The sequence below is a fragment of the Falco naumanni genome, chromosome 13 (assembly GCF_017639655.2).
Source record: "Falco naumanni isolate bFalNau1 chromosome 13, bFalNau1.pat, whole genome shotgun sequence".
Taxonomy (NCBI): domain Eukaryota; kingdom Metazoa; phylum Chordata; class Aves; order Falconiformes; family Falconidae; genus Falco; species Falco naumanni.
The window spans coordinates 16,977,966-17,003,016 of record NC_054066.1 but is presented as its reverse complement, the minus strand read 5'-3'; the positions used below and the strand labels follow the sequence as shown (position 1 = coordinate 17,003,016).

At 46.9% G+C, this 25,051-nt stretch overlaps 1 protein-coding gene across 4 annotated transcripts in view; it reads left to right on the top strand.

Annotated features, from left to right (window-relative positions):
• LOC121096717 (interleukin 1 receptor accessory protein) overlaps nucleotides 1-17,555 on the top strand; it is a 49,267-nt gene extending 31,712 nt beyond the window's left edge. The window contains exons 6-12 of one of the 4 annotated variants that reach the window (XR_005830664.1): nucleotides 733-804; nucleotides 1,940-2,069; nucleotides 3,051-3,199; nucleotides 6,075-6,224; nucleotides 7,162-7,305; nucleotides 7,486-7,724; nucleotides 9,973-10,074. Coding sequence is in view for 3 of the 4 variants with exons in the window: in XM_040613112.1 (XP_040469046.1) it covers nucleotides 733-804; nucleotides 1,940-2,069; nucleotides 3,051-3,199; nucleotides 6,075-6,224; nucleotides 7,162-7,305; nucleotides 16,505-17,229 (1,370 nt within the window). In the remaining variant the exon portion in view is untranslated. Of the gene's footprint in view, nucleotides 1-732; nucleotides 805-1,939; nucleotides 2,070-3,050; nucleotides 3,200-6,074; nucleotides 6,225-7,161; nucleotides 7,306-7,485; nucleotides 7,725-9,972; nucleotides 13,599-16,504 lie in introns of those variants that run through there. The other 3 variants (XM_040613112.1, XM_040613111.1, XM_040613110.1) reach the window with 3 other exon arrangements.
• The last annotated feature ends 7,496 nt before the right edge of the window (nucleotides 17,556-25,051 follow it).

Below are 25,051 nucleotides of genomic sequence, written 5' to 3'. Positions count from 1 at the left end.
GGCTTGGGCTGGTGAGGTGCAGCCCATGAGATGGCCAGGGGTACCCTCTGCTGGCATGTGAACGCATAACCCTGGCACTGTAGCTAATTTTTGTCTCCAGTGTGCTTTGCTCCTCGTTACTTGTGGGATCGTCCCATTGTAGCCAGCTTGCCTCAGTCGTCTTGGAATCTTCAAAGCCTTGTGTGCTGAGACTGTTAACTGCCTGGGCAGTTACCCAGCCCGGCGCTTGGACAGCTCTGTCCCAGGCACAAGGGCTCAGCCTACCTGCCAGGGAATTGTAGGCAGAGCTTAAAAACCTGTAGTTTTTAACTACATGTAGAGCACATGCCGAGTCCCGTGGCAACTGCTGCTTTAAGAGCTGTGTTAAGTACTTGTGACAGGAGATTATGTTTGTATTTTGTTTTTTAGAAGCAGCAATAAAAAGAAAGCGGTACAGGTTGTGTCTTGTGGGAGATGTTGAGAGGGGGACGGAACTCTTCTGATGTGAGAGGCCCAAAATCTTATATCTAGACTTACCTAAACTTTGGAGGAACCTCAAAATCTGGATCTGGCCTTGAACTTGGTGAAGAGGATTAGATTTCTGTTTGCATAGAGCTCTGCAGCAGGATTGTATTGCAAGTTAAATGGGGGCATGTGCAGCAGGCTGCAAGGGCATTGCGAGCGAGGCTGCAAGCACCCCAGATTCTCATGAAGTCTGGGTCCCCACGGGGGCCTCTCTGTTGTCTCCTGCAGGATCTCCAAACAAGGCCTTGCCACCGCAGTTCATCTCTCCAAATGAGAAAGTTGTCTACGAACTGGAAGCAGGTAAATTGCAACACTCTGCCTGCTCTCACTGCCCTGGCATGGATGAGATGCCTGCTGGGATGGAGAGACCTGGCTGGGCTCAGAAGCTCTCCCTTTCCACTGCATCCCCGGTGCTTTCCCTTGCAAAGCACACAAGCTGCCACAGGTTGCCTGGCAGACAGTGTGGGGTGCCGGTTGTTGATGCCAGAATAGGAGAGCACAGCTTTAAAAGATTATTTTTGCAAGCACAAATAAAGACAGGTATTCAGGCATGGAGATGCAAGACTGTAGCTGCGGAAGCAGGTGAAATGGGGACACTCAGTTGCTTAGGGAAATTCCTGTAGGACCTTGTCTCAGCCCTGTCCCTGGCTGTGGTTTGCTCTAGCACTCCCTGATGCAGCCTCTCGGTGACTTCAGCCTTCTGGCCACTTGTTGCTCATTTCCTCTCCCTTTATGGCTGATTACTTCCTAATTAATGACAGCTTTCCTCGCAGCATTGTGTAATGGGGTAACCCCTTCTCCTATCCCATCTCTTTAGACTGATAGCTCTTTGGGACAGTTCTCTATCTTGAATAGATCGTGCCACATCACATTGCTGTAATAAATGTGGTGCCAATGATTAGCAGCAGAGCCTTCACTTTGAAAGTGCAGGTTTTTTCTGGCTCAGAAGGTCAGACTTCTTCCATAGTCACTCTCTAAGATAAAATCCCTTAACAGGCTGATCACAAACATATTCACACTCCCAAGCCTGATCTTGAGGGAAGCTAAATGCCTGGACAAGTGTTCCTATGCCAAAATGCTTTTGTGGAGCTGGATCCTTTGCTTTATGGTGTCTGTCCCCTGTGCAGTGGGGATGGTTAACATTGCCCAGATTTCCAAGGAGCACGGAGCATCTCCCTTTGGGTGGGTCATTTGGTGCAGTCAAGGAATTTGTAACACATTTGAGAAGACGGGGTATTTTTTCCTGTTTATTTGTCTGTCATAAATCAGCATATCTGGGGTGGTAAACTGTAGTCAGACATCGGAAGGTGGACACTAGCCTCATTCCTTCCTGAAGGGAGGCAGAGGTCAGGCTGGTAGAATCACTGGCAAGCACAAAAGTCAGGGTGATGCTGTTCCTGCTTTGCAGTACCTCACCATGGTCCTTTCTTCCCAGGAGATGACCTTGTTTTGTCCTGTGAGGTCTTCTTCACCTTCCTGAAGGACTCCCGGACTGAGGTGTGGTGGACCATAGATGGAAAAAACACAGATGACATCACGGATCCCAAGATAAAAGTCACACAAAGGTGACGCAGTAATGTGAACCTTCATTTGTATCTAACCCTCTTTTGGGTCCTGCAGAGGGGTGTGAGTACAGGCATGCAACCAGGCATGCAACAGTCCCATTTTCCCTTGCAAGGGAGCGTGGAGTCCCCTGCTTCCCTGTTAATCAGAAACCGATGTGTCTGCACCGTGCTGTGCTGAGCACCAGCAGCTCCAGGGAGAAGGCCTCCAGACCTGGATGGTGTCTTATCTTACAGAAGAATTTGAGGGAGTTTTGTTTACCAGTTCACATCATCACTTGTTCAGCTCCTGGTAGTAGTGCCAACAGCTGGTGCTGTTGTGGGACTTGTAAAACAGGATCAGACACAATTTTATTTAAAGGAATATTCCCAAATAGCGTAAGTGAAAAAAATCTTTTAAAAAAGAGACTGAAAGCAAAAATGTGGTATTATATGTAATATTGATTGGGCAGAATAGAGATTCAGTTACATGAAGAACCCAAATGAGGTTCAGAGTTCCGTTTGCTGGGTGCTGAATTACATCTGGAAGGTGGTCACTGCCCCATTTGTTTGCAAACCTACATAAGAAAAAGAAAGGGCAAAAGCAAATACTGCTATCCCCATTTTGCAGATGATCAGTTCAGGCAGAAAGAGATGAAAGTGACGTATCCAGGGTCACACATAAAATGTGACGTGGGTTCTGAATCCTGAGTTCATGAGATCTTGTTGCTTTGTAGGCAAGGACAGACTTTATCTCTAGAATGCAACATGATACAGCTGCAATGAGAGTATTATGAGTGGCAAAATAAATGTTAAGGAAAATCGGATAAAGGAACAGCTGCAGCTGTATTAAAATCTGGAGTGTGTATCAATTTATAAATACGAGTTTAGGTTCTTTGGGGTTTTTTTTAAAGAAAGAATTGGTTTATATCAGGGAAAGGAGTATTTGTCACTAAGAACTTGCTGCAGTTTCATGTATGTAATGCTCTAGTTTTTATCTTACAGTGAAATTACTAGAGAATTTGAAGACAAAACTGTCATAAGGACTCTAACAGTTGCAAAAGCCACACCGGAGGACTTGAAACGGAATTATACTTGCTATGCCAGAAATGCCAAAGGCGAGGACCATAGCCAGGCCATAGTGCACATGAAAGGTAAAGTAATTGCAGAGCATGGGTGTGAAATGAGGTGTGTTCAGAGAGAGCTCTTGGTCCTGCCTTGAGCCTTGCCCTGCGAAACAAGTAATTCCATCAGGCCTTTTTCCACAACATGCTGTTCTGTACGCAGTGCTGTATTATTGCTGTCATACTGCACCGCTTCTTGGAGGCAGGGAGCAAAGGTTGCATGGTACTTAAACCCTACCATGGACAAGTGCCTGCGGAGAGAGAGAGGTGGATAGAGCTGCTGTTCTCATCCCATCCATGTACCACAATTGAAACAAACCTGAGGGAACAGGCTGCTTGAAATGATTTCAGGTTACTTGATTACGTGATGGTTTTGCGTGATGCAACAGCTACCAGTTGGCACCCTCCAGAAAGGCAGACTGCACTCGTTGACATTGCTTAGGGAGTGAGACAGTTTAAACCTGATGCTCTGTGTTTTCAGTCCTTGCTGTGATGATGCTCTAGTCTAGATGCAGCCATCTTGGCATGGATGGTTTGGATTGATCCAGCTCTGTTCAGTGTGGCTTTTTTCGTACGTTTTTCTTTCTCATCAAAAATTTTCTTCCTGTTTCCCAGACCCAGCTCTCAGTAATAACTGAGCCTTTGCTATAGGTATCTGAGGTTTCCTGGTTACAGTAGATATTTCCACCTCCTTATTAACCTCATCTAGAGCTTCAACACCTTACTGTAGGTTGGACCTCCCCTCTCCCATAAGGGATGCTGCCTTGCCTTGTGTGGCTCATGCTGGACACCTTCTTCCCCCATACTCCATCCTTCTATCACGGGAAGGCTCACAGAGCTCTTTATCTTCCTTCTTGGTACTTGTTCTTCTTCCTTTTTAGTCCCATTTCTTTGAAACTGTCAAGGTTTAACCCCAGCTGGCGACCAAGTACCACATGCAGCCACTTGCTCACTCCCCCTCACCCAGAGGGATGGGGAGGAGAATCGAAAAGGAATGTAAAACTGAGGGGTTGGGATAAGAACAATTTAATAGGTAAAGCAAGCAAAGCAAAACAAGGAATTAATTCACTACTTCCCACGGGCAGACAGGTGTTTGGCCACCCCCAGGGAAGCAGGGCTCCATCACATGTAACGGTTACTCAGGAAGACAAAAGCCATAATGCCAGATGTCCCCACCTTCCTCCTTCTTACCCCAGTTTATATACTCAGCATGACGCCCCATGGTATGGAACGCCTCTTTGGCTAGTTCGGGTCACCTGTCCTGGCTGTGTCCCCTCCCAGTTTCCCGTGCCCCTCCAGCCCTCTCACTGGCGGGGCCCAAGAAACCAAGAAGTCCTTGATTTGGTATAAACATCACCCAGCAACAACTAAAAACATGAGTGTCCTATCAACATTGTTCTCACACCAAATCCAAAACACAGCACTGCACACACTAAGAGGAAAATTAACTCTATCCCAGCTGAAACCAGGGCAGAGACAAACCTTTTCTGGATCATTAGGAAGGAACAATAGACCAAACACAACTGAGGCTGGAACCATGTGCCAGTGTGCTTACCCTATATGCATAATTCTTCTGGGATGCTATGTTTGTGCGTGTAGTGGAAGCGGATCCAAAATCTTCAGATTCTTTATACAGCAGTGCCTGAATGCTGTTTCCTAGTAGACTGCTCTGGACTATCTGCTCTCTTCCTCCCCTGTCTGCTCCTGGGCAGCTGAGTGGGTTTGCTCTGATCCAACCTGGTTAGTCCCCTCCCTTTCTGCTCTGCTCCACAACAAAATCCAAGAACCAGACCTGACCACTGCTGGCAGAGCAACCCCAAGCTAAGCTCACTGTAGACCATCCCGCTGCACACAGGAACATCAAGCATGCCAGAATCTAACCCCTCAGCACTTGTCTTCCAGTTTTTAGCTAGTAGCTATATCTGTTGGCTCCAGCTCTTTCATCACGCTAGGTTATATATGTTTCCTGATTTTTCTGGATGGTTTCCCTCTCCTCATGTACTACCTCTGCTCATCACCTAATGAAAATTGTTAAATTCCTTCCATTTTCTCTTTTTTTTGAATTCAGTTTCTAATAAAACTTATTAAATCCTGAAGTTGGTGAGGTTTCCGCTCACTGCTGTACTGTTATTGTGCAGTTTGCTAGTGTGTATGTTACCTGCCACCTGAATTTTCAGAAAACCAGAGTTGCCCAGGGATACAGTTAGAAGAGTTATCTTCTGACCCTAATACAAAGAATCAGCAGTAGTGTGACAGACACTGTGAGTTGGAGGGGTGCCTGTGATCTTCCAGCTTGACGTCCACGGGTTGTCCTATTTGTTTGCAAGCACTTCAGCTTTTCTGTAATGAACGGTGATTCTTCTTTCCTGATAGAAAACTATCAGGCCATGGCTAGTTATATCCTCACTGTCAGTCTGGGACAAGACACAAGATCTGCGTGTGTTTGATGGTGAGGGGAAATGGTGGCCCTTTATTTTGCTGCAGGTAAGCTCTGGCTGGCTCTCCTGGAAGTAAGTGCTGTTGTATTGCCCTAAGTTTGCACATACCGCTAAGAATGTGCACATTCATGAGCTGGCTTTGGACTGTGCAGGTGGTTTCTGTCAACAGGTCATTCTACCATCTGGCTGCTCCCCGGGTCTTGCTCAGAGACAGGAGTCCAGCCTGCGCTTTGACTTCTCTGCCAGCCCAACCAGACCTAGTAACCCAGAACGGGGACTCCAGGGTGGCCAGCCATGACATGTCCTGCCAGAGAAGCCTTGGCTTGGTCACCTTCCTCTGAAGGGCCAACATGGCTCTTGGCTGTTTCTCTGTGGTGTTTAGCTGCACGTGACATAAGCTTGTTCCTGCTTAGCTGAAGGCCCAAGCTGTTCTGTAAACCAGACCCCTTATTTCTTTTCAAACCCAGTTGTAGCACCGAAGTACACCGTGGAGCTGGCGTGTGGACTGGGGGCAACCATCCTGCTCATTGTGGTGCTGATAGTCATCTATCATGTTTATTGGCTTGAAATGGTCCTCTTCTATCGGGCTCATTTTGGAACAGATGAAACCATTCTAGGTAAGGAGTTAAAGTGCTTGCATTTATTTTATCCTGCTACAGGCCAGAAAAATGAAGGAGTTTTCATATAAGCTATCTTTAACCCTCTCCACAGCATAATGATGTTTCGACCTTCCATTTCTATAGCTACATTCGGTTGTGTGGGACATTTTAGGGCAAGAGGAGTCAAGCTTGGGTTAGGGGAATGGAAGGAGAAGTCCTCTGTATTCTCTGCAGTGTGGATGTGTCTACTGTCAGTGGGGCACTGCCCTGCTGATGGCTGGCTGTTTCACCTGATCTAGATAGTCAAAAGTCAAGAATTTTCAGTAAGCCCCTGGTTTCTCTGGTGACTGTATGTAAGGATTCACGAATCCAGGGTGATTCTGCTTTAAAATGTAGGAAGGTATCCAAAAGGATGGATGTGGAAACCACCCTTCTGTCCTCAGTTCTTCCACAGCTTCCATGTGTTACTGGGAGTTCATCTCTTGGGACTCTGAGCTGAGATTTCTTCCTCTGTAGGATGAGGATGGTGTGTGAGCCCTTGCAGCTTGTGTTGTGAACCTGCCAAGGGGTGCGGTGGCTCTCAGAGGGTGTAGGCAGGGTGCAAGTCTCTGTCTGGTGGGACTGCTCATGTGGATAGACAGCAGTGAGAGAAAGCAATGTCAGAGATGTCAAAAGACAAAAGGACCAGGGACAGAATGGGTTTGTCACCTTGCTGCGGTCTCATGCTTTCAGCAAGGCAGCAGTGTCTGAGTACCTGCACATTCAGGCTGGGTAGTCAAAGAGGCAGTGCTGCTGCTGTGTCCTAACTATGGAAATCGATGTGTCTTAACCTGCGGTGCCTGGGCTCGGTGAGCTGTCATATCTGCTTTTCCCGTGAAACAAGTCAGGCTCAGCATGTGCGGTATCACAAGTGTGTCTTCTGCCCTTTGTGTTTCTCTGCATTCCCACTGCTCAGACGGGAAGGAGTACGATGTGTATGTGTCCTACGCACGCAATGCAGAGGAGGAGGAATTTGTGCTGCTGACACTGCGGGGAGTCTTGGAGAATGAGTTTGGGTACAAGCTGTGTATCTTCGACAGAGACAGCCTTCCCGGGGGAAGTGAGTATTTCACAGGGGGCTGTGCTCCATACGCACTCTCTCTTCATTGTTCTTTGAGATACCATAATTGATAGGAGCTGTCCTATCCAGATTAACCTTATCCTTTGTTTTTTCCCCATCTCCATTAACATTCTGCTGTTGGTATCTTCTGGTGTTTTTGTTTCATGTGACGTGTTGCAGATGCTCCAGGCCACCAAAAAAGGCTACGGTGGGCAAGTGGTGGTGGTTGGTTGTTTCACTTGCTCTCTCTTGGAGTGATGTGCAGGAGCGATTGATCTATCAGCGTGAGGGAACTGGACTACTGACCTTCATGCAAACTCTCTGAGCTGTCTTAAAAAAGGGAGATAAAGTCAAAGCTAAAAAGGAAAGTCTGAGGAAGTGTAATACTGGACCAGACTGGTAGCTCACAGAGAGTAATGGTGAGTGCCTGTAAGAAACAGGAGTATCTGCTTCAGGGAGGTGTGGAGAGCACTGTGCCAACATCAGTGAGAAGATAAGGTGCTCTCCCAGAAGGCCTCCCACTCACTCTCATTAATTAGAGAGTCTGTGTCTAACATGGCATACAATTAAGTTGCTATGATTAAGAGTACTTTGTTGCAGTTAGTGAGACTCATCTCTTTACTATGATGTAGATTTTTTTTTTCCCACTGTTTCAAGCCAAATCATACAAGGTTCTGGACACAGCATCTGCTGGAGGGATGCAGGGAATCACCAAGAATGGAAGTTTATGAAACTCTCCAGATACGCGTATGGTCACACAGGTGTCACAGCAAGGGCAGAAATCTAGCCAAGTCCCCATTTCCAGTGTCCTGGGGGCCGAGTTGGCTGCGTGATCCCTGATGCCTACTAAAATTTCAAAGCCTGAACTTTCGCCAGTGCAGACCACCCCACTTCGGATTCATGGGCTTTGGATCAGGACCCCACTGATGACGGAACCTGTGCTGATAAAGTCCATAGAGGTCCCTTTTGGGTAGGACAGGAGGAACTGCTTGGAGTCTCATCCCAGCTGCATGACAGTGGGAGCAGGATCAGTCTGGGATCTGTTCCCTTTATCTCCTAGATCATTGCCAGGACATCACACCAATAAGTCTGAGGGCAAACAAGTATGTTTCTTCTAGAGACAGCCTGGATGGCAGGGCACCCTCCAGGCTCTGTTTGCTTGATGCCAGTGCCAGGCTCAGAGCAGGTTTGCTCTAAGCTGTTCTCACCAGTTGTTTCTCAAGATGTACATCTCCCTCCTGTTCCCTCTGCCGCTTCTTGCCATCCTTTCCCTTTGGAGGGTCTCATTTTCCTCCCGGTACAGCTCTCCTGGGCTCCCTGCCCTTCACCCTCACCTCTGGAGTGCTTCCATCCCTGCTCGCCGTGGCAGTCACTGCCAGCCTCAATGCAGCACCAGCCCTCTGGAGCACTGCGGGGTGGTTCATCGTTGCGCTGCTGTTTGCAGCACTGCTGGGGCTTCCCCATCGCTTCTTAGCTAGGGTTTGACTAATCTTGTTCTTAGGGAAGCACAGTGGGCCAGGAAATAGCTTTTGGCAGCTGGTGTCATGCCTCTAGGGTATGCATCTGTGTCTTGGATAGGGAGTTATGTTGTCCTTGATGAAGAAACAGTGGGAGATGGATTATCCTGCAAGTTTGCTGACAGGAACTAATCAAACGTGCTTGACAGCTAAATGAAGTTGCCCGTCAGTGTTATTTTATTTTCCATTGTATTTTCTGACCAGTCAAGAACGTTCCCGTGTCAATGAAGTCTAGGAGATCCTGCAGCAGAGTGCAAGCATTGGGATTCACGCTTAGAGGGAATTCTCACATTAGTTACAGAATGGTGCCTAAGGGCAGTCTACCTGTGGATGCTAGAAACTCAAAGAGGATCCACAGTTACCATGACATCTCTGCAGCTCAAAGGGATGTAACTTTTGGGACACTTCATTAAAAGTCCTGAGCAGTTTACTTGTCACTTCTAGAAACACTCAAATCTGCTTTCATCGATGACTGCAACAGGAACAGCTGGATGAGTAAAGGAGTTAGGATGGCGGTATTTCCAAAGCAAATTAACCGTGAAGACACTTAGGAAAGGTGTAGATACTTACTGTTTGGGTTTGGTGTGGGGAAACTGAGGCAAAAGGAGTGAAGGGATTACCCAGAGTCATTCTGGACATCTGCCAGAGGAGGATGTAAGCACAGGCATTCGGGCTTCCTGACACTTCTTCAGGCTGAGTCTTTTCCTTGAGATCATGTGGTGTCCAGCTGGCAATTACCCTGCTTTGCTCCCAAGAGCCTCTTTTTCCACTCTCACTAGAAGGAAGCTAAATCTGAGCCTACTAGAGCTGCCCTCTTGGCCACATGGCATCCTCACAGCATTGGGTGGTGCCACTGCTGTGTAGTACAGTGCTTCAGGCATCTCCATGTAGCGTGGAGAGGGAGGGACACATCTGTAGGCAGCCTGGGGCTGGGAGTAGAAGGTGTCACTCTGTGGGGCAGTGGGTACCAGCTGTGATGTAGTAGGCCATACCTGGAATCACTTGCAGGGTTGGGAAGGACCTGTATAGTCTCCAGAGAGAGCCTCCAAGGGATTCTGTTGTCCCCTTCAAGAAACACCTGGTGTCACACTAGAAGCTCAGCAGCAGGTTCTCAGCCATCACTAACTACCTCAATGTTTCTTTCTCCCAGTTGTCACAGACGAAACCCTGAGCTTCATCCAGAAAAGCCGACGTCTGCTTGTTGTCCTGAGCCCCAACTACGTCTTGCAGGGGACACAGGCCCTGCTGGAGCTCAAGGCTGGCCTAGAGAATATGGCCTCCAAGGGCAACATCAAAGTCATTCTAGTGCAGTACAAAGCCATCAAGAAGAGCAAAGTGAAGGAGCTGAAGCAGGCCAAGGCGGCCTTAACTGTCATTAAATGGAAAGGCGAAAAATCCAAGTTCCCAAAGGGCAGGTTCTGGAATCAGCTGCGGGTGGAAATGCCAGTGAAAAAAATCGGCAGGAGTCTGAGCCTTGAGAAACTCATACGTATCCCTGAAAAATGTTTGACACCATCAGAAAACAAAACAAAACAAACCCCAAAAAGCCACAACTTAGGCCAGGCAGTGGAAAGGAACTCAGCGTGTTTCCCAAGCAGTTCAGAGGACAGTGATGCCTCCATGCAGCTTTTCTGCTGCCCTGGCGGTAGAGAGACCAAAGATGCATATGCCTTGCCTCTGCAGATGCACATCCTTGTCATCAACCATACAAGCCCTGGGCTCAACATCTAAATTTGGGCTATTCAGGTGGGATGCAGCCTTCACTTGGAGATAGCTTAGTATTTGTACAGGCCAGTACTCCTAGATGCAGTTCCTCTGGGACCTTTGTTAGCATCCAGGACAGAGTTCCTTTCCTCTCCTAAGTGGCTTCACTCCTTCCTGGTTGTTGGTCCCAGTTGCAGAGGCTGGGGAACAGTTTGAAAGGTGGCTCCAATACAGAACCTTTCATACATGTGCCAGGTATATAGTCCTGATCATTCTTCAGTGGGAGGAGTGTAGACTCTTGAGGGTTCTCATCTTTTGCTCCCTGCATTTCTGGAGGAGCAGGTACGTTGAGATAGTTTGGCAATGTGAAATGGCTGTTACAAAAGCATTTAAAAAACCCAAACCCCAAAAAACTCTGCTAGGTGATATTTGTATTGTAGCATTTCTACTAATGAGTGGTTAGTCTCTGGGACTTTGCAGTCTCCTGAGTATCCCAGATTCTTCAGGGCTGTAATGCTTGTAGTCCAGGGGAAATGTCTCATTAGTACGGGCCATGGAGCATGTCTGAGAGATGCTTCTTTGCTGAGTAAACTCAGGGACTTCACAAGCAAGTACCCCAATTTACTACTGAAGCCACCTACTGTCTCTGTGCTGCTGGCTGGGGGAAAGCATCGTGCAAGGCGCTGCCAAGACCTCTGGGGTGACAGTGGATGTATGTCCAACTCCCCAGGAGAGCCTACAGACTTGTTTGAACTTAATAAAAACTACTAGCTCTGTCTAGCTGGGTAAGACTATGAGGAAAGGCTGAGAGACTCGGGGTTGTTCAGCCTGGAGAAGAGAAGGCTCCAGGTAGACCTTATTCCGGCCTTTCGATACTTACAGGGGGCTTATAAGAAAGATGGGAACAGACTTTTTAGTAGGGGCCTGTTGCAATAGGACAAGGGGTAGTGGTTTTAGACTAAAAGAAGTTAGATTCAGACTAGATTTAAGGAAGAAATTTTTTACAGTGAGGGTAGTGAAACACTGGAACAGGTTGCCCAGGGAGGTGGTAGATGCTGCATTCCTGGAAACATTCAAAGGTAGGTCGGACGGGGCTCTGAGCAACCTGATCTGGTGGAAAATCTCCCTACTGGTTGCAAGGGTGTTGGAGGAGATGACCTTTAAATGTCCCTTCCATCCCAAACTATTCTATGATTGTATGAAGCTTCAGTGTTCTCTGCCTGGGTATGAACAATTTCACCATTCATAATTCAGGACTCAGGTTTAACCTAGCCTTGGCATTACAAAGCAAGTCTCTGCCCAACTTATTTCCCGCCCAGAGTTGCAGAACAGAGGATGTATCTCAGCTTCTGCAACCGACCTTTCACAAAATGGAAATATAAAAATAACCCACTAAGTACCAGCCCTTGCTTCAGTGGGAGACAGCAGGCATAGGAGAGGGCCTGGTGAGTTAACCCCTGGCAGACAGGCTTTTCAGACCCAGGAGGTGAGCATCCCTTCCCTTGTACGACAGACCAAAGCACGGTGGGACCCTGGCATTGACTGGTACTGTTGTTCACAATGTTTCCACATAGAACTACAAGCTCTGGGGGTGTCTTCATACACCTGTAGCTCCCAGTGCGAGGACCTGCCCACTTAATTGTGGAATTTAGTGTTACGCACACTAAGTGCATGCTTATTTGTCGTTGATAATGTTTGTTTCTGAGTCACCTCTGACTCATTCTTTCACTCTGTTGTCTTCCAGCGGGTGAAGCACATCCATTCATAATGGTATTAAAAAAGGCACTACAATTTGGAGTCTGTGTGCTGTTCACCTGGCTGAGCAGGGAGGTTTAAGGGCATCGCAGTAAACAGCCCAAGATTAAAGGTGTGGGGCTGAATCCTAGAGCAGTGAAGCCTCTTGCTCTTAGTATCTCATGATTAATGATGTTATTCCAGGGCAGCGGGGAGCCGCAGCCATCTGTGCCACTGGGCAAGTACTGTACAAATGTGGAACAAACAGAACTTCTTTCTCACCTTCCTCTTCATCCTACCCACCCCAAGTAGGCTTTGCTTTAAGCAGATCAGATTGCAATCAGCTTCACTGAAGGTAGTGGAGCTCCTCATCTGCTTAGTTTATATGAGAATAGCACCCAAAACCAGGCTCAACTTTGTGAACCTATTGCGACCATGTCGTTTTGCCCACCTTCACCTTTTTGTTTGTGTTTTCAGCGTCTCGGTAATTGGCTGCCAGATCTGCAGGGAGAGGGAAGGCCCTGAGGCTAAAGCAGAACTGTGTTGGATTCCAATTCGATTTTTAAAAAAGTGACTCAAAACAGCACATAAATTTAGTTACCATCCCAGAGCTTACCACATCACATCTCACTTTTGGCTGAGGTACGAAGAGAACTTCCGCTGACGTTTTAGTAAGTTATTATTTTAGGAGGTTAAATCCACCTAATTTATTTTGCTGGGTTTATTCAGAGAGTTTTCCAAATAAATAATAGACTGGGACTTTCTCTGGCATGCATTGCAGTAGCCTTCGGTGCCATCGCAATCCCACAACAGGATTACTGAGAGACATCAGCAGAGCACCCACAAGGCAAAAGGTGCGATGGTCTGAAAGGGGCCCAAGAGGTCCCGAGGGAGCAGTGTGCAAGGGGTGGTGCTGGAGCAGGCTCTGCTCCCCCAGGAGCTTTACCACTGGCTTTGCCGGGAGCTCTCAGGCCAGGGGTGAAGCCCAGTCCCAGTCATAATGTAGATCTGCAAAGCACCTCGGATGTGCCTGCCATTTCATCCTGTGCCACATGTGGTTTCCATTGTGGAATTCTGTCAGAGCATCTGTCTAGTTCAGTTGATTCATTTCAGTTTCTGTGCTCTAACCTAGTGTTTAGCAATACGCAGTTCATATAAAGTTCTTCATTGTTATTTCATGGGGAAACAGCATGGCACAAACTGGAAAAAATACCTCCCCACCCGCCCCGTGCCATTTGATGTTGAACGGCTGGTCCAAAGTTTTCCCTTCTGTTTCCTGTATGTTTTGTGGTTTTGGTCTGTGAAGTGTCAGTATTATTTTATTTTGCTTTTCAATAAAACATTTTCACTTCTGCATTTCAGTCCTTGTGCATTTCTCATAAGTATCATTTTCCTCCCCATTGCATCTGCAAAAGAAAGATGACTGTGTGTAGTCCAAGCATCAAGATCATTTGGGGACACCTCATTGTGGGGGGGGGGGGGAGCATTTTCCTGGCTGTTTCGTGGCGTGCCCGCAGAGATCCTGAGGCACCATCGCTGCTACCAGAGCCATGCAAGCAGAAACACAATGATGTGCAGCATTCAAATGTCACCCAGCAGTGGATGTGCACACACAGAAGGTCTCTGACCTGAACAGTACTCACTCTGCAGTCATGAGATAGAAAGATGGGAAGGAAACACCATCCTCTTGATAGACCAAGCCAGAATGTTGAACAAGTGTCTTGGAAATCTGCCCTAATCACAGAAATGAAACTCACTCTTAGGCTGCTTTGCCCATCACCTTCCAGGTAGTTGGGTAGAAAAGGTTCATTCAGCACCATATTTTTTCATCCAAGCCATTTTCTTGCCTTTTCCCCTTATTTGCGTGCTAGGAGGTAAGTTGAGAGAGAGAGCCTAGCACTTCCAGACCAGTAGAGCAATGAATAATTGTCACGATCTATGGATTCGGAGTCATCTGTGGATTTGGGGTCTGTGACCCCTCAGCTTTTATTGGGCTGGGACAAATGTATGGCTCTTGCAGTCCTCTGTTATATCTCTGGGGTGCATTAGGGTAGGAGACATAAGTAAACCAACAAAAAAATGCAGTGTCCTTCATAACCATGTAGTACAGATGGAATTTATTTAGTATAAAGCAGATATCCAAGAGTATCAAATTCCCAGCTCTGTTGGTACCCAAACCCCTGCAGTGTCGTTGCTCACTGTCCCACCCTGTCCTGTTGGTGTCACAGGGAGGGACCATCCTGCCTGGAGACTGTGAAGTGGCCAGTCAGGATTTTTCATAAGCTGAGATTACATTGTAAACTGAACATCCCAAGGTATCCTGGTCAACCAAGTCTAAATGCATCCCTTTCTCAGAAATAAAAACTATCTTCGGGAATTTGAGCATTTTCTCTGCCAAAAAATATTGAGTCTCAGAAAGTGTTGCAAATTCAAAACTGGTGAAAGAAAACCATCACTGTCAGCTCAATCAAAACATTTCATTTCAGCAGTGTTGGAATCACTCACATTAATTGAACCTGTGCTTTCTGAGCAGGCAGGTAGAACGGGTGACCTCCCAGGGGCTGCTCCTGCCTGTGTTTCACTGTGATTCTGTGATTCCAGTTTCAAAAGGAAAGACCTTTCAAACAAGCAAAGGGGCTTTTCCTTTCACAAAATGTTGAAGCTTGGCTGATTTCAAAACAGATCTCAATCGGTTATGGAAAGGTTTGAATGAGGTCTGGACTCAGTAAATTGGGAGCTTGCTGCCAATTCTTTGTGCCTTTGAGATAGGGTGGTAAGAACATTTTGTGGTGTTAAGTGACAATTCTGACAGTACTGACTGTCATCTACTTTTCGTTTCAATGAATCAGTATGTGTCAGGTGGGGAATTCCACCCAAACTGTATACAAGAAAAACATACTCCAAAGAGTTTGATTTTAATCTTAGTATTATGTTAAAGAACCAAAGAGTGCCTTACTTTCTCCATTAGGATATTATTGTTTAATCCTTTTTCCTATCCCAAGTTCTTGGTCCCGAAATAATCTAATGATGACGAGTTTTACAGCTAGTTACATAGCTGAAAAAAAAAGTATTGCTCTGTACAGTATTTAAATCAGATTCATCCAGGTGCAATACAGTGCACCTTCTGCTGCGAGATAAGGAAGGAGAGAGCCAGGTGCTGGAAGAGCAAAAGACATTGCCATGGCAGGGAAGGAGCGGTATTTTTATTTATATAAAAGACCAGTGTTCCACCGGCGGGGAGGGAGAGGAGTCTCCAGACTGAGGAATCGGGGTTTTAGCAGTGTAGAAGGCAATGGAAGCAGCAGGTAGCTCTTCTCCCCAGAACAGCTTTTTGCAAGACATTCCTGCAGGCAGGTTTTTTCTCTCCGAGTGTGCAAGCTGATGCTCCAGTAATCCCTTTCCTGCTTGAACACCACCTTGTCCTCAGGTCCCCCCCATCTCAGGCACCCACACTCAGTAAGTTGTTTTTTAAAAAACTTCTTAAATTTTTTTACAGTTCTGTTAATCAGCTTGGGTTAATTTGTTAAGTGCCATAGCCCTGTTAACTTCCATCCTTTCCACTGCTCACCCATTAGCCATGACACCTTCAATATGCTTACTGCATCCCAAGCCATAAATGGAAGTCCAAGGACATCCTTCAGATTTGCTGCTTTTTAACATTCATAATGAAAGAGATGCAGCCCTTGCCTGGCACTGTTCCAGCTAAGCATCTTGCTGAGCTTTACAAACTGCAATTAATCCCCAGAAATGCTTTGAAGGACAGTATTCTCATCCTCCATCATGGCTAGGGGAACTCATGGAAAGGTTTAAGGCTCACATTTTTGCTTTCTGAGTTTGGAGGCTTCCATTTCTAGATGAGAGAGCGTGAGAGAGAGACGTGTGGGTCTGGGCAGGTGTTTCCCAAACAAGACCTGCCTTTTACCAAGAGCCTGCATTTCCCTGGGCAGGAGTGGTGCTGCGTAGGGCAGGAGTCAGAGTACAGTCCTGGCTCATCCTGCCATCCTGGCTTGTTTACCATCTCAGCCTTCTCAAAAAACCCCTGCAAAGCAAAAATGCTGCTATTGCTCCTGCAGTCCCTGCCAGCAGGTGCGTGGGCAACTCAAAAGTCACTGGGCTTGTGCCAGGTTTCCCTCCGTGGGAAGGGAGGAGCTGTGCAGGTATGCCACCAAACAGCTTCCTTCAGCTTTTCTCTCCCCACTCCCTCCCCCTTGTGCATCCCAATTCCTCTGTCCCTGCACTCTTAGATACCACCGAAGCCGTGTTTGACTTCATCCAGAGGAGCCGCAGGATGATTGTGGTCCTGAGTCCCGACTACTTGACGGAGAAGAGCATCAGCCTCCTGGAGTTCAAGTTGGGCATCATGTGCCAGAACGCCATCGCCACCAAGCTCATCGTGGTGGAGTACAGGCCGCTGCAGTGCACCCACCCCAGCATCCTCCAGCTGAAGGAGTCTGTCTCCTTTGTCACCTGGAAGGGGGAGAAGTCCAAGCGCTCTGGCTCCCAGTTCTGGAAGGCGTTGCGGCTTGCCCTGCCGCTGCGCAGCCTGAGCGCCGGTGCCGGCTGGAACGAGAGCTGCTCCTCCCAGTCAGACATCAGCCTGGACCCCGTCCAGAGGAGAAGGAGCCGGTTGAAAGGGCAGCCCAGCCCACAGGGCGCCACGGCAGGGACTCTTGTTCCCGGAGGGATGGCCTCGGCCCCTGAGTCAAAGGCCAAACACCGAGCCAAGCACTTCTTGACATGCCAGTGTTGTGGGACCTATTGCAACAGCGGCAGCAGACTCAAGCGCAAGCATCGGGCTGTGGCTGAGCCCCGGTGGGACGCTCATCTCTGCAAGCCAGGCTCGGGTGGGCCCATGGTGCAGGGGGGTCAGAGCAGGAGTCGACCCGAGCCCCCGCCAGCACAGGCTCCTGCTCTTGCCCTCTGCCATTACAGCGACCTGTCAAACAACAACGACTTCTACGTACTCTAGCCAAGAGGCTGACGGTGTTGCGGGTGCTAGGCCAGAAAAGAAACTCACTGCAGCCTCAACTAAGATATTTTTCTGATGTCACGGGCTCACATGGTGTCAGTCACCATCAGTCCCGTGCCAGCATGAAGGACTGCAGCAGTATCACTGGTGCTGGTGGTCTGAGCCGGGGACCTGCAGCCACACACAGAGCAGCAGCTGGGGGCTGCCTGCCCGGGTCTTTCTCCTGAATTGAAATTGCCAAGTGGAGCTAAAAATGTGTTTCTCTGGCATTGCTTATCCCCCCAGCTGTGGTCGTGCTTGCTGCAGGGCTGCTGGTGGGGTCCAGTGCGGGAGGGCAGGTCACCAGCCGGGGGACAAGAGGGAGGGAGGGGGGAGAAGCCGTGTTCCTGGCAGTAACCTTTGAGAAGGGGGAGCAAGCCTGCATTTTGCAAAGGATAAAACTCTGCTAATGGCAATGGGAGCTCACACCAGCGCAGGAGTGCACCGTGCAGCATGGTGCGTTATCCACTGTGGTTTAAATGAACTTGGTCAAAAGTCTTCAGACAAGTCTCTTCTCTCTAAATAAACAGATTTCTTTAACCTGCTGTTGTTACAAGTGCCATGGGAACTGGTAAATGCTAGAGCCTTGTTCACCAGGTGGTGCCTGGGGTGGTGGTTTGCCCAGGCTGGCTGACGTCCCCACCTGCTCCCAGTGCTTGCAGTGGGCTCCTGGGCTCGGTCCCTCTCCTGGCTCCACCATATGATGAATTTGTTCTGGCAGTTGTGTGGCCTTTCACGCAGCAAGAAAAAAAAAATCATTACAAACCTATGGAAATATGATTTTTAAAATGCCCTGAGTAGTCAATGAGCTCAGGAATAGGAGTAAGGCCTCAAACACTCACAGAAAACCTCAGGCGCTGAAGCTGAGGGGTCAAAACTCAACCACACTTCATTAAATAACTGAAAGAGCCTTTGAACAGTCAGTCTCCCTGGGGCTGCCGTTTCATCAGTCCATTGAGATGGCTGTCAGCAGTGTTTCCCACTCTTCATCTGCAATGAAAACTTCATTTGCCTCATTCCACTTTGTAAAATTACTTCTCTCCCCACCAAGGAAGGGTGCTAATCCTGGGAGCCAGCTGGCCACCTTCAGCTGATGCTCAGACCCAGTAATACGCTGCATTTGTTTTCTTCCCCTGAGACAAAAACATGCTCTCCTTCACCACTCTGGTCTGTCTTGGTGTTGCCTCTCAGGCTGGCAAGTAATTATTTTTCTTCTGCTTTTGAAACATGAACCGAGCCCTTGGGGTACAGGGTCTGCGGCCCCCAGGACAGGCCCTTATCTGATGTCCTCAGGTGCAGCCATAATGAAATTGCTGGGGCTGTGAGGAAGGAAGGGGCCACATCTCTCCACTTTTAATGGTGCTGAAGCCCAGTTATAATTCACACGTCACTTTCCTTCCTCAGCAGCCTCTCTTCCCCAGTATTGCCCTGACTTTTTCAATCCTTTCCTTCTGAGATCAAGCACAGATGACGGCTCTCCTGTTACAAGAATCTGAGCTGAATCCTAACAGCCCTGCTGCAGCAGACCGAGAAAATAGAAACCAAAAAACCTGCTGTTGAGTCAATGTAAAAAAACATCAGGGCAACCCCCACCACCACCTAGTAGGAATTAGAAATTCAGAGTCTAGAGAACTCTCCAGGCGTGGATTTCTCTGTAATTTCAAGCAGACACATTGTAAGTGGCTCAGAAAAGTTTTGTCTGTGTGTGCATTTTCACTGATCAAAGAGGAGGAGCAGGAATGAGATACTTGGAAAGCAAGTTGATAAATTGCAGAATGCTTTGTGACAAATAATCAAAATACCATTAAATAGTTAAATGGCTCCAGTTGCTTACAACTAGATGTGGGATGGTACTGTCAATGAGTCCGGTAGAGCTGAAAACACAAGCTACAAAATACAAATAATTTGTAATCAATCAACCTCCAGAGTCAGAATATTTGTTATTTGTTGGCATTTAAACAGCTTTTATTTACAGACTTTGCCCTTATTTAACTATGGTGGTGTCTCGGTTGACTACATCAATCCAAAGATACAGGTAACAACAGCTGGAACTTCTAACAGATGTACAGAGCGGCCATACCCAGCCTTTCTGGGCAAACTGTCAGCTCTTCATGAAAGAACAAATGCAAACTGGTAAGGGCCATTGCTTCTGTTGCTCCAACAGAGCTAATGCAATTTTACCACTCCTTTTCCTACCCACCAAACGGACCCAGAGTTTTGGTTGCTGTCCTAACAAATACTGAGATGTGGTGGATTTCACTGTGTGCAGGGACTTTGCCCCCAAGTCCAAGGTCCCAGAGCCCAAAGGCACATCGTGCTGGATGGGCTATCTCAGCAAGGACACAGGGGGCCAAACCCTAGAACCAATTTCTTTTGTATTTATCTCTCACCCTGAGCATGTTGCGTAGCAATACCTGCAAGTGCCAGCATGAGGTCCTGCTTTAGGGCCAGGGCAAACTCTTTGCAGTTGATTTCTGCTCTCTGAAAATCAGTTAAAATCTGTTCATGTCCCATCTGACACTGACTGGTGCAGATGGGCTGTAGTCACTGCTCTTCTCTCTGACACACATGTATTTGTCAGCTGTATAAAAAAATGCAAACATCTCCAAAATTAAGTCAGCACAATACTATAATCCCCTTCACCCCACCCAGTCCTCTCAAGAGAACCATTCAGAGGGGAGCAGAATTAGTATATATGGAGAATTTCTACCATACCCTAATGATAAACATTCATACAATGTTGTATATCCTACCTATGTCACGCAACGGTACGAGGCCACCAGATCATAATGTGCAGAGCCATTTGTACAATATTTCTACTGTTATCTAGCTGTTTTCAATCTGTGGAAGGTTGGTGGTGTCATGAAGACACTGAACAGAGCTAGCTAGGCAGTTAGGGGACACAGGCAAGTCACTTAGTCCATTTCAACATCAACCTGTCTTCAGTGATTGCAAAGCTCTGGTACCCAGGAGATCTTTCCCTAGCAAGTCCTACTGGCCTTGCAGATGATGGGCTGTTCCTCACATCTGAAATGTTGGGTGAATCACTAACCCGCAAGAACTTAAACAAATTCTCTTCCTAACATCAACAAGATTTTTATTCTCATCTACTACACTAAGATGCTGATCTCAGAGCATCTGATTTAAGTGTATTTATAGCAGACATTTTCCCAAATGGTGACAAGATTGTGAAGGAACCAACAGATGCCATAAATAGGGAAAAAATGTTTCAAACCTTTAATCCTTGCTCCACATTTATATTTTTTTCTCCCATGGTTGATTCACCACAAATATCTGTGAAGGGCAGCACCACCTCTCGGATGGTGTCTGCCCAGTACGACATATACGTCAGTATAACCCAGAGCCATGTCAGGCAGGGGAGACCATACGAGGTCATGTATGCAGGAGGGTGCACCCATAGCACGGAGCTGCAGCCTGGGAGATGGAAGTGCTCCCTGCTCATCACCCAGGCACTCGGCCTCACCTGGCACCCAGGAGAGCGCAGTGCTGTTCTGGAAATGCATGAGTTAAAACACTGACGCAGGAGTGAGGAGAAATGAATGAACGACCCCATAGCTGCCTGCAGAAAAGGCAAGGTTTGACTCTTGTTCATGCTATGTACCATTACTGGTCATGCTGGGGAGAGGTAAAAAGACATAATAAATGAACCACAGGCCCCTTTTGCGAAGATGTTAATGAGACACATAAATGTCACAGAATGGTTTATAGAATTATTAATTCTTCATAATACCAGTCATGGTGATGGCCAGGCATCGGGGGACACAACATTTACACTCATATGCCTGTAATCAGGCTAATGATTTGTACTTTAATAAAACAGATCTGCCACAAAAGCATTTGGCTTCAAAACATCAGTTTTCCAAATCAGCAGTATTTGTCCAAGTGAATAATCAGCCTCACCCTTAATAGGACGCCTGATTGTTGTTTTGCCTGGTTTTTGCTTCCAGACAGGGTTCTTGTTCTACCTTCCTTCCCCTGCTGCAGCAAAAAGACTTCTCAGGGATTTTTCTGTCCAGGGGGGTATTTGCACGGTGTTGCCAAATCAGCTGGCAACCCATTGCCCATGAAAGGTTTGTGTTCAGGTTTTCCAAAAGGTTTTCTTCCTTTACTTTGCTCTTTACTAATGTTCACACCGCAGGCGGCAGAGATGTCTCTCCTGGTGCCTGGGCTGCACAAGGAGGTGAAGTGCCTGATCCACCACTACTCACTGCTTCCCACTGACTCTTTCCTTCATGCCACCACACGTCAGTGGGGAACCAAACTTCATTGCTTGTCCACTCCAACACCTTTTCCAATGAGGTGTTATGGCTGAGGTGCCCCCTGGCACTCCACTGGCATGATCTTAGACGAATTTTTTTATTACGCTGCTCTATATCTGCTTGGGGCCAGTTCATCAGGCAAGCCAGATCACGTTGCATGCTTGGTGAAGCGGGAAATAGCGATGACAGACAATCTTTGTGCCATCTGCCACGGTTATTAGCAAGTGATATTTTATTTATCTCCAGATCAGTCATGAAGACACTGACTCCCATCAGAAACATGTTCAATGACAAGTTCTCATCTTTTGAGATCTATAGGTTAATGGATGAAGAACTAAAAACCTGATGTTAATCTGCACATGGTGATGCTTACAAAACACTACCACATCTATGTACCCACAGTTACCAGCCAAGCTGGAAATACTATTGATGGGAAGAAGTCATTAGGGAATATCTGCTCCCATCGAGCTATGTTCACTGGCTACTAACTAATTACACGGACCCTTGAAATTCCATATGCGGGCAATTCCATATTGACCAGTCTGGGAATGACCCTGCAGTGTCCCATACAGATTCACAAAGAACTTGAATTTCCCATTCACAGAAATCCTATTATTTTGAGGGTTTTTTTCCTCCTTTCCTGTCATCAAACAGAACACAAATAGCACAAGATGACATCAAAATTTTGCATGACATTTTCTTAGCAATTTATATCCATAGCAAGTGGAAAATATTTGATTCCCATTTTAACTTCTATTCTTTTTAACATAAACATGTTTCGAGAAGTTTTTTAAGCAAAGCTCAAAATATGCTGTACCAAGAGTGTCAAAAACATGTTGGCATTTCACTCTGTTTTGCTTACAGCATGCTTTGTTAAGACTAGTCCCTTTTAGAACATTTCAGCTTAAATGAAAACAGTGTTTTCCTTTGAAAAACAGTTTCCAGTCTACACACACCATCAGATCTGCACTGGTTATTGAAGCTGCACTTTTCTGCACATTGGCCCAGCATTCTCAGTTTTCAGCATTTGCAGTTTCCCAATCTTCTAAGATGTATTAAAGAATTAGGACAGAGATGCCATGGGCTCCTCAACCAACCCCCTAGCAATTGAAAAGCCTCCAACTGTATTCTTAGAGCTAGCTGGAAAAAATCAACACGTTTGCATATCAGATTGTATCAGCTCTTCAAATCTCACTCATGTTTCTGTATCAGGTCCAAGAACCTGGCTGTGGATAGTGCCTTAATACCTCTTTTCTCCTATATATTGCCAACACAAATGGAGATGTCTCTGAAGACAGTAATCCATGCCTTCTGCTTTGCTCACACTCTTTCAATGCACACTGTTGCCAGTGAAATAAAATTCTGCTCCACTCATGCTTACATTTTAATTGCATGCTCCTTTCTGGAGGCAGGCAAGAGTAACATCTACCGTTTTGTTTCACATCTCTGCCTCAAAAGCATCTGCTCCACTTGTGGTGATGCACGAGAGAGCAGCTGCTTGTTCCCATTCAGTACCAGCCTCACTGTACATGTCATTTACCTGCATTTAACACCCTGATGGCATCAGATAGCACTTCAGACTCACTCACTATACTTTTCAGATTTGCTTACATAAAAAAACCCCCAACAAATATATCAGCTGGTTTTTAATCCATCTCGCTGTCTGCTCAGCTAACCCACGCTGCCTGAGCTTACCTGTGAGGACATCATGGGAGATAGTGCCAAAAGCCTTGCTGAAGTCAAGGTAGACAACATCCACCACAATCCCCTCATAAACCCAGCCAGCTGTTCCATCCTAGAAAGCTATTAAGTTGGTCAGGCATGATTTCCTCCTGGTGAATCCATGTTGACTACTCCTGATAACCTTCCTTTCCTCCACATGCTTTGAGATGACCTCCAGGATGAGCTGTGCCCCCAGCTTTGCAGGGATGGAGGTGAGGCTGACTGGCCTGTAGTTCCTCTGTCATCCTTGCTCTTTTTGAAGACTGGAACAACATTGGCTTTCCTCCAGCCCTTGGGCACCTCTCCTGTTCTTCATGACCTGCAAAAGATGACGGAGAGTGGCTTAGCAATAACATCCACATCTATTTTGGCTGGTCTCATCCACTCCAGCAGCACAATCCTGCCAGTCCTGGTTCATAAATGCTCAGTTGGTCTACTTTTTTCCAGCATTTGGCACAAAGCTGGACCTGAATGGAAAAAAGTGAGGGCATTTGGGCTATGCCATCATCTATTTACTATCCAGCTCCCCAGATAACCCCATATAGGGCTGCTTGATTAATGCTGGGTGCTAGTTTCCCGCTTGCTTGGCTTCGTGCTCTCCTTTCCCTTGAAGTTTTCAAGGGTACAGTTTAATAAGTGCCAATAGTATCAGCAGAACCCATTCATATCACACTAACTTTGCTTCTTTTGAGACATATGGAAATAGATCCAAGTAACCGGGCTATGTCACCATTTTCCCTGGGGACATCTTGCACCTGTTTTGCTTTGTTCTTATCAGTGAGCCAGACTTCTCCCACATGGCCCCCTCCTCACTCCTGCCAAGCTCCTATGCACAGACATCATTGGGAAGCTGTCCAGAGCTCACTCCAAATCTAACACTTTGCTCAGTCTGGCTCAACTGCTTGCAAACTCCTTTTACATTAATTTTATGCCAAGGGGGGACCCAAGGTCACCACCTTGTAAATTAGATCAAGATGATTTAGCTTCCCACCCTCATTTCTAATTTAGCTACCTGTCTTTCTTGCCTGTCTCTATCTGAAGCTTCCTGATAACCATTGTCATGCACACAAACAGCATCCAAATATTTCCAGCTGCTCTGCACACCAGCCTGACTATTAGAGGGAGACAGACGTAGCAGGTGGTTGAGACTCGCTGTCTGGCTGTACTCCAGCCTACCTGCTTGCTTGCTTTCTCTCACTTACTCCTCACTGAAATGTACAGCTTGCCTCCTGCCCTTTTATACCCTCAGCTACAACAGTATCTGGACAATTCAGTCCCTAGCATATTCTTTCTCTGCATCCTCCACAGGTAAGGAAGTGTGTGCCAGGCGCTACACAGATGTCAGGAGACACCTTATGCGCTAAAGAGGCTTTACACTTACTTATTTTGTGTGATCTCAGCTGCCATACGTAGCCTGACAGTAAACTTCCTGAAGGTACACTAAGTCTCACTAGTTTGGCCCCTACGTACAGCAAAGAGGTCAACATAACAGATGCTTTGGAGCAGTGACTTCATTAGCAAGCGTGGTCCAAATCCATGTGCAGATGCGTCTGCCAGTCACCAGTGTAACGCTGGAGCATCCAGATCTGAGAAGCCTGCAGGCTGTCACCTCCTGTCACCAGCTCTTTCAGTATGGTGGGTAGCTTATATTTAGTCTCTAGTAGGTGATGTCGTGAAAGAAGATGCAACAATGAAAGGTACAGCAGAGAAAATAAATCACATCATTCCAATTAAAAAAATGTACTCATCCTGGCATTTTCAATTGCACTTCTATTTATGAT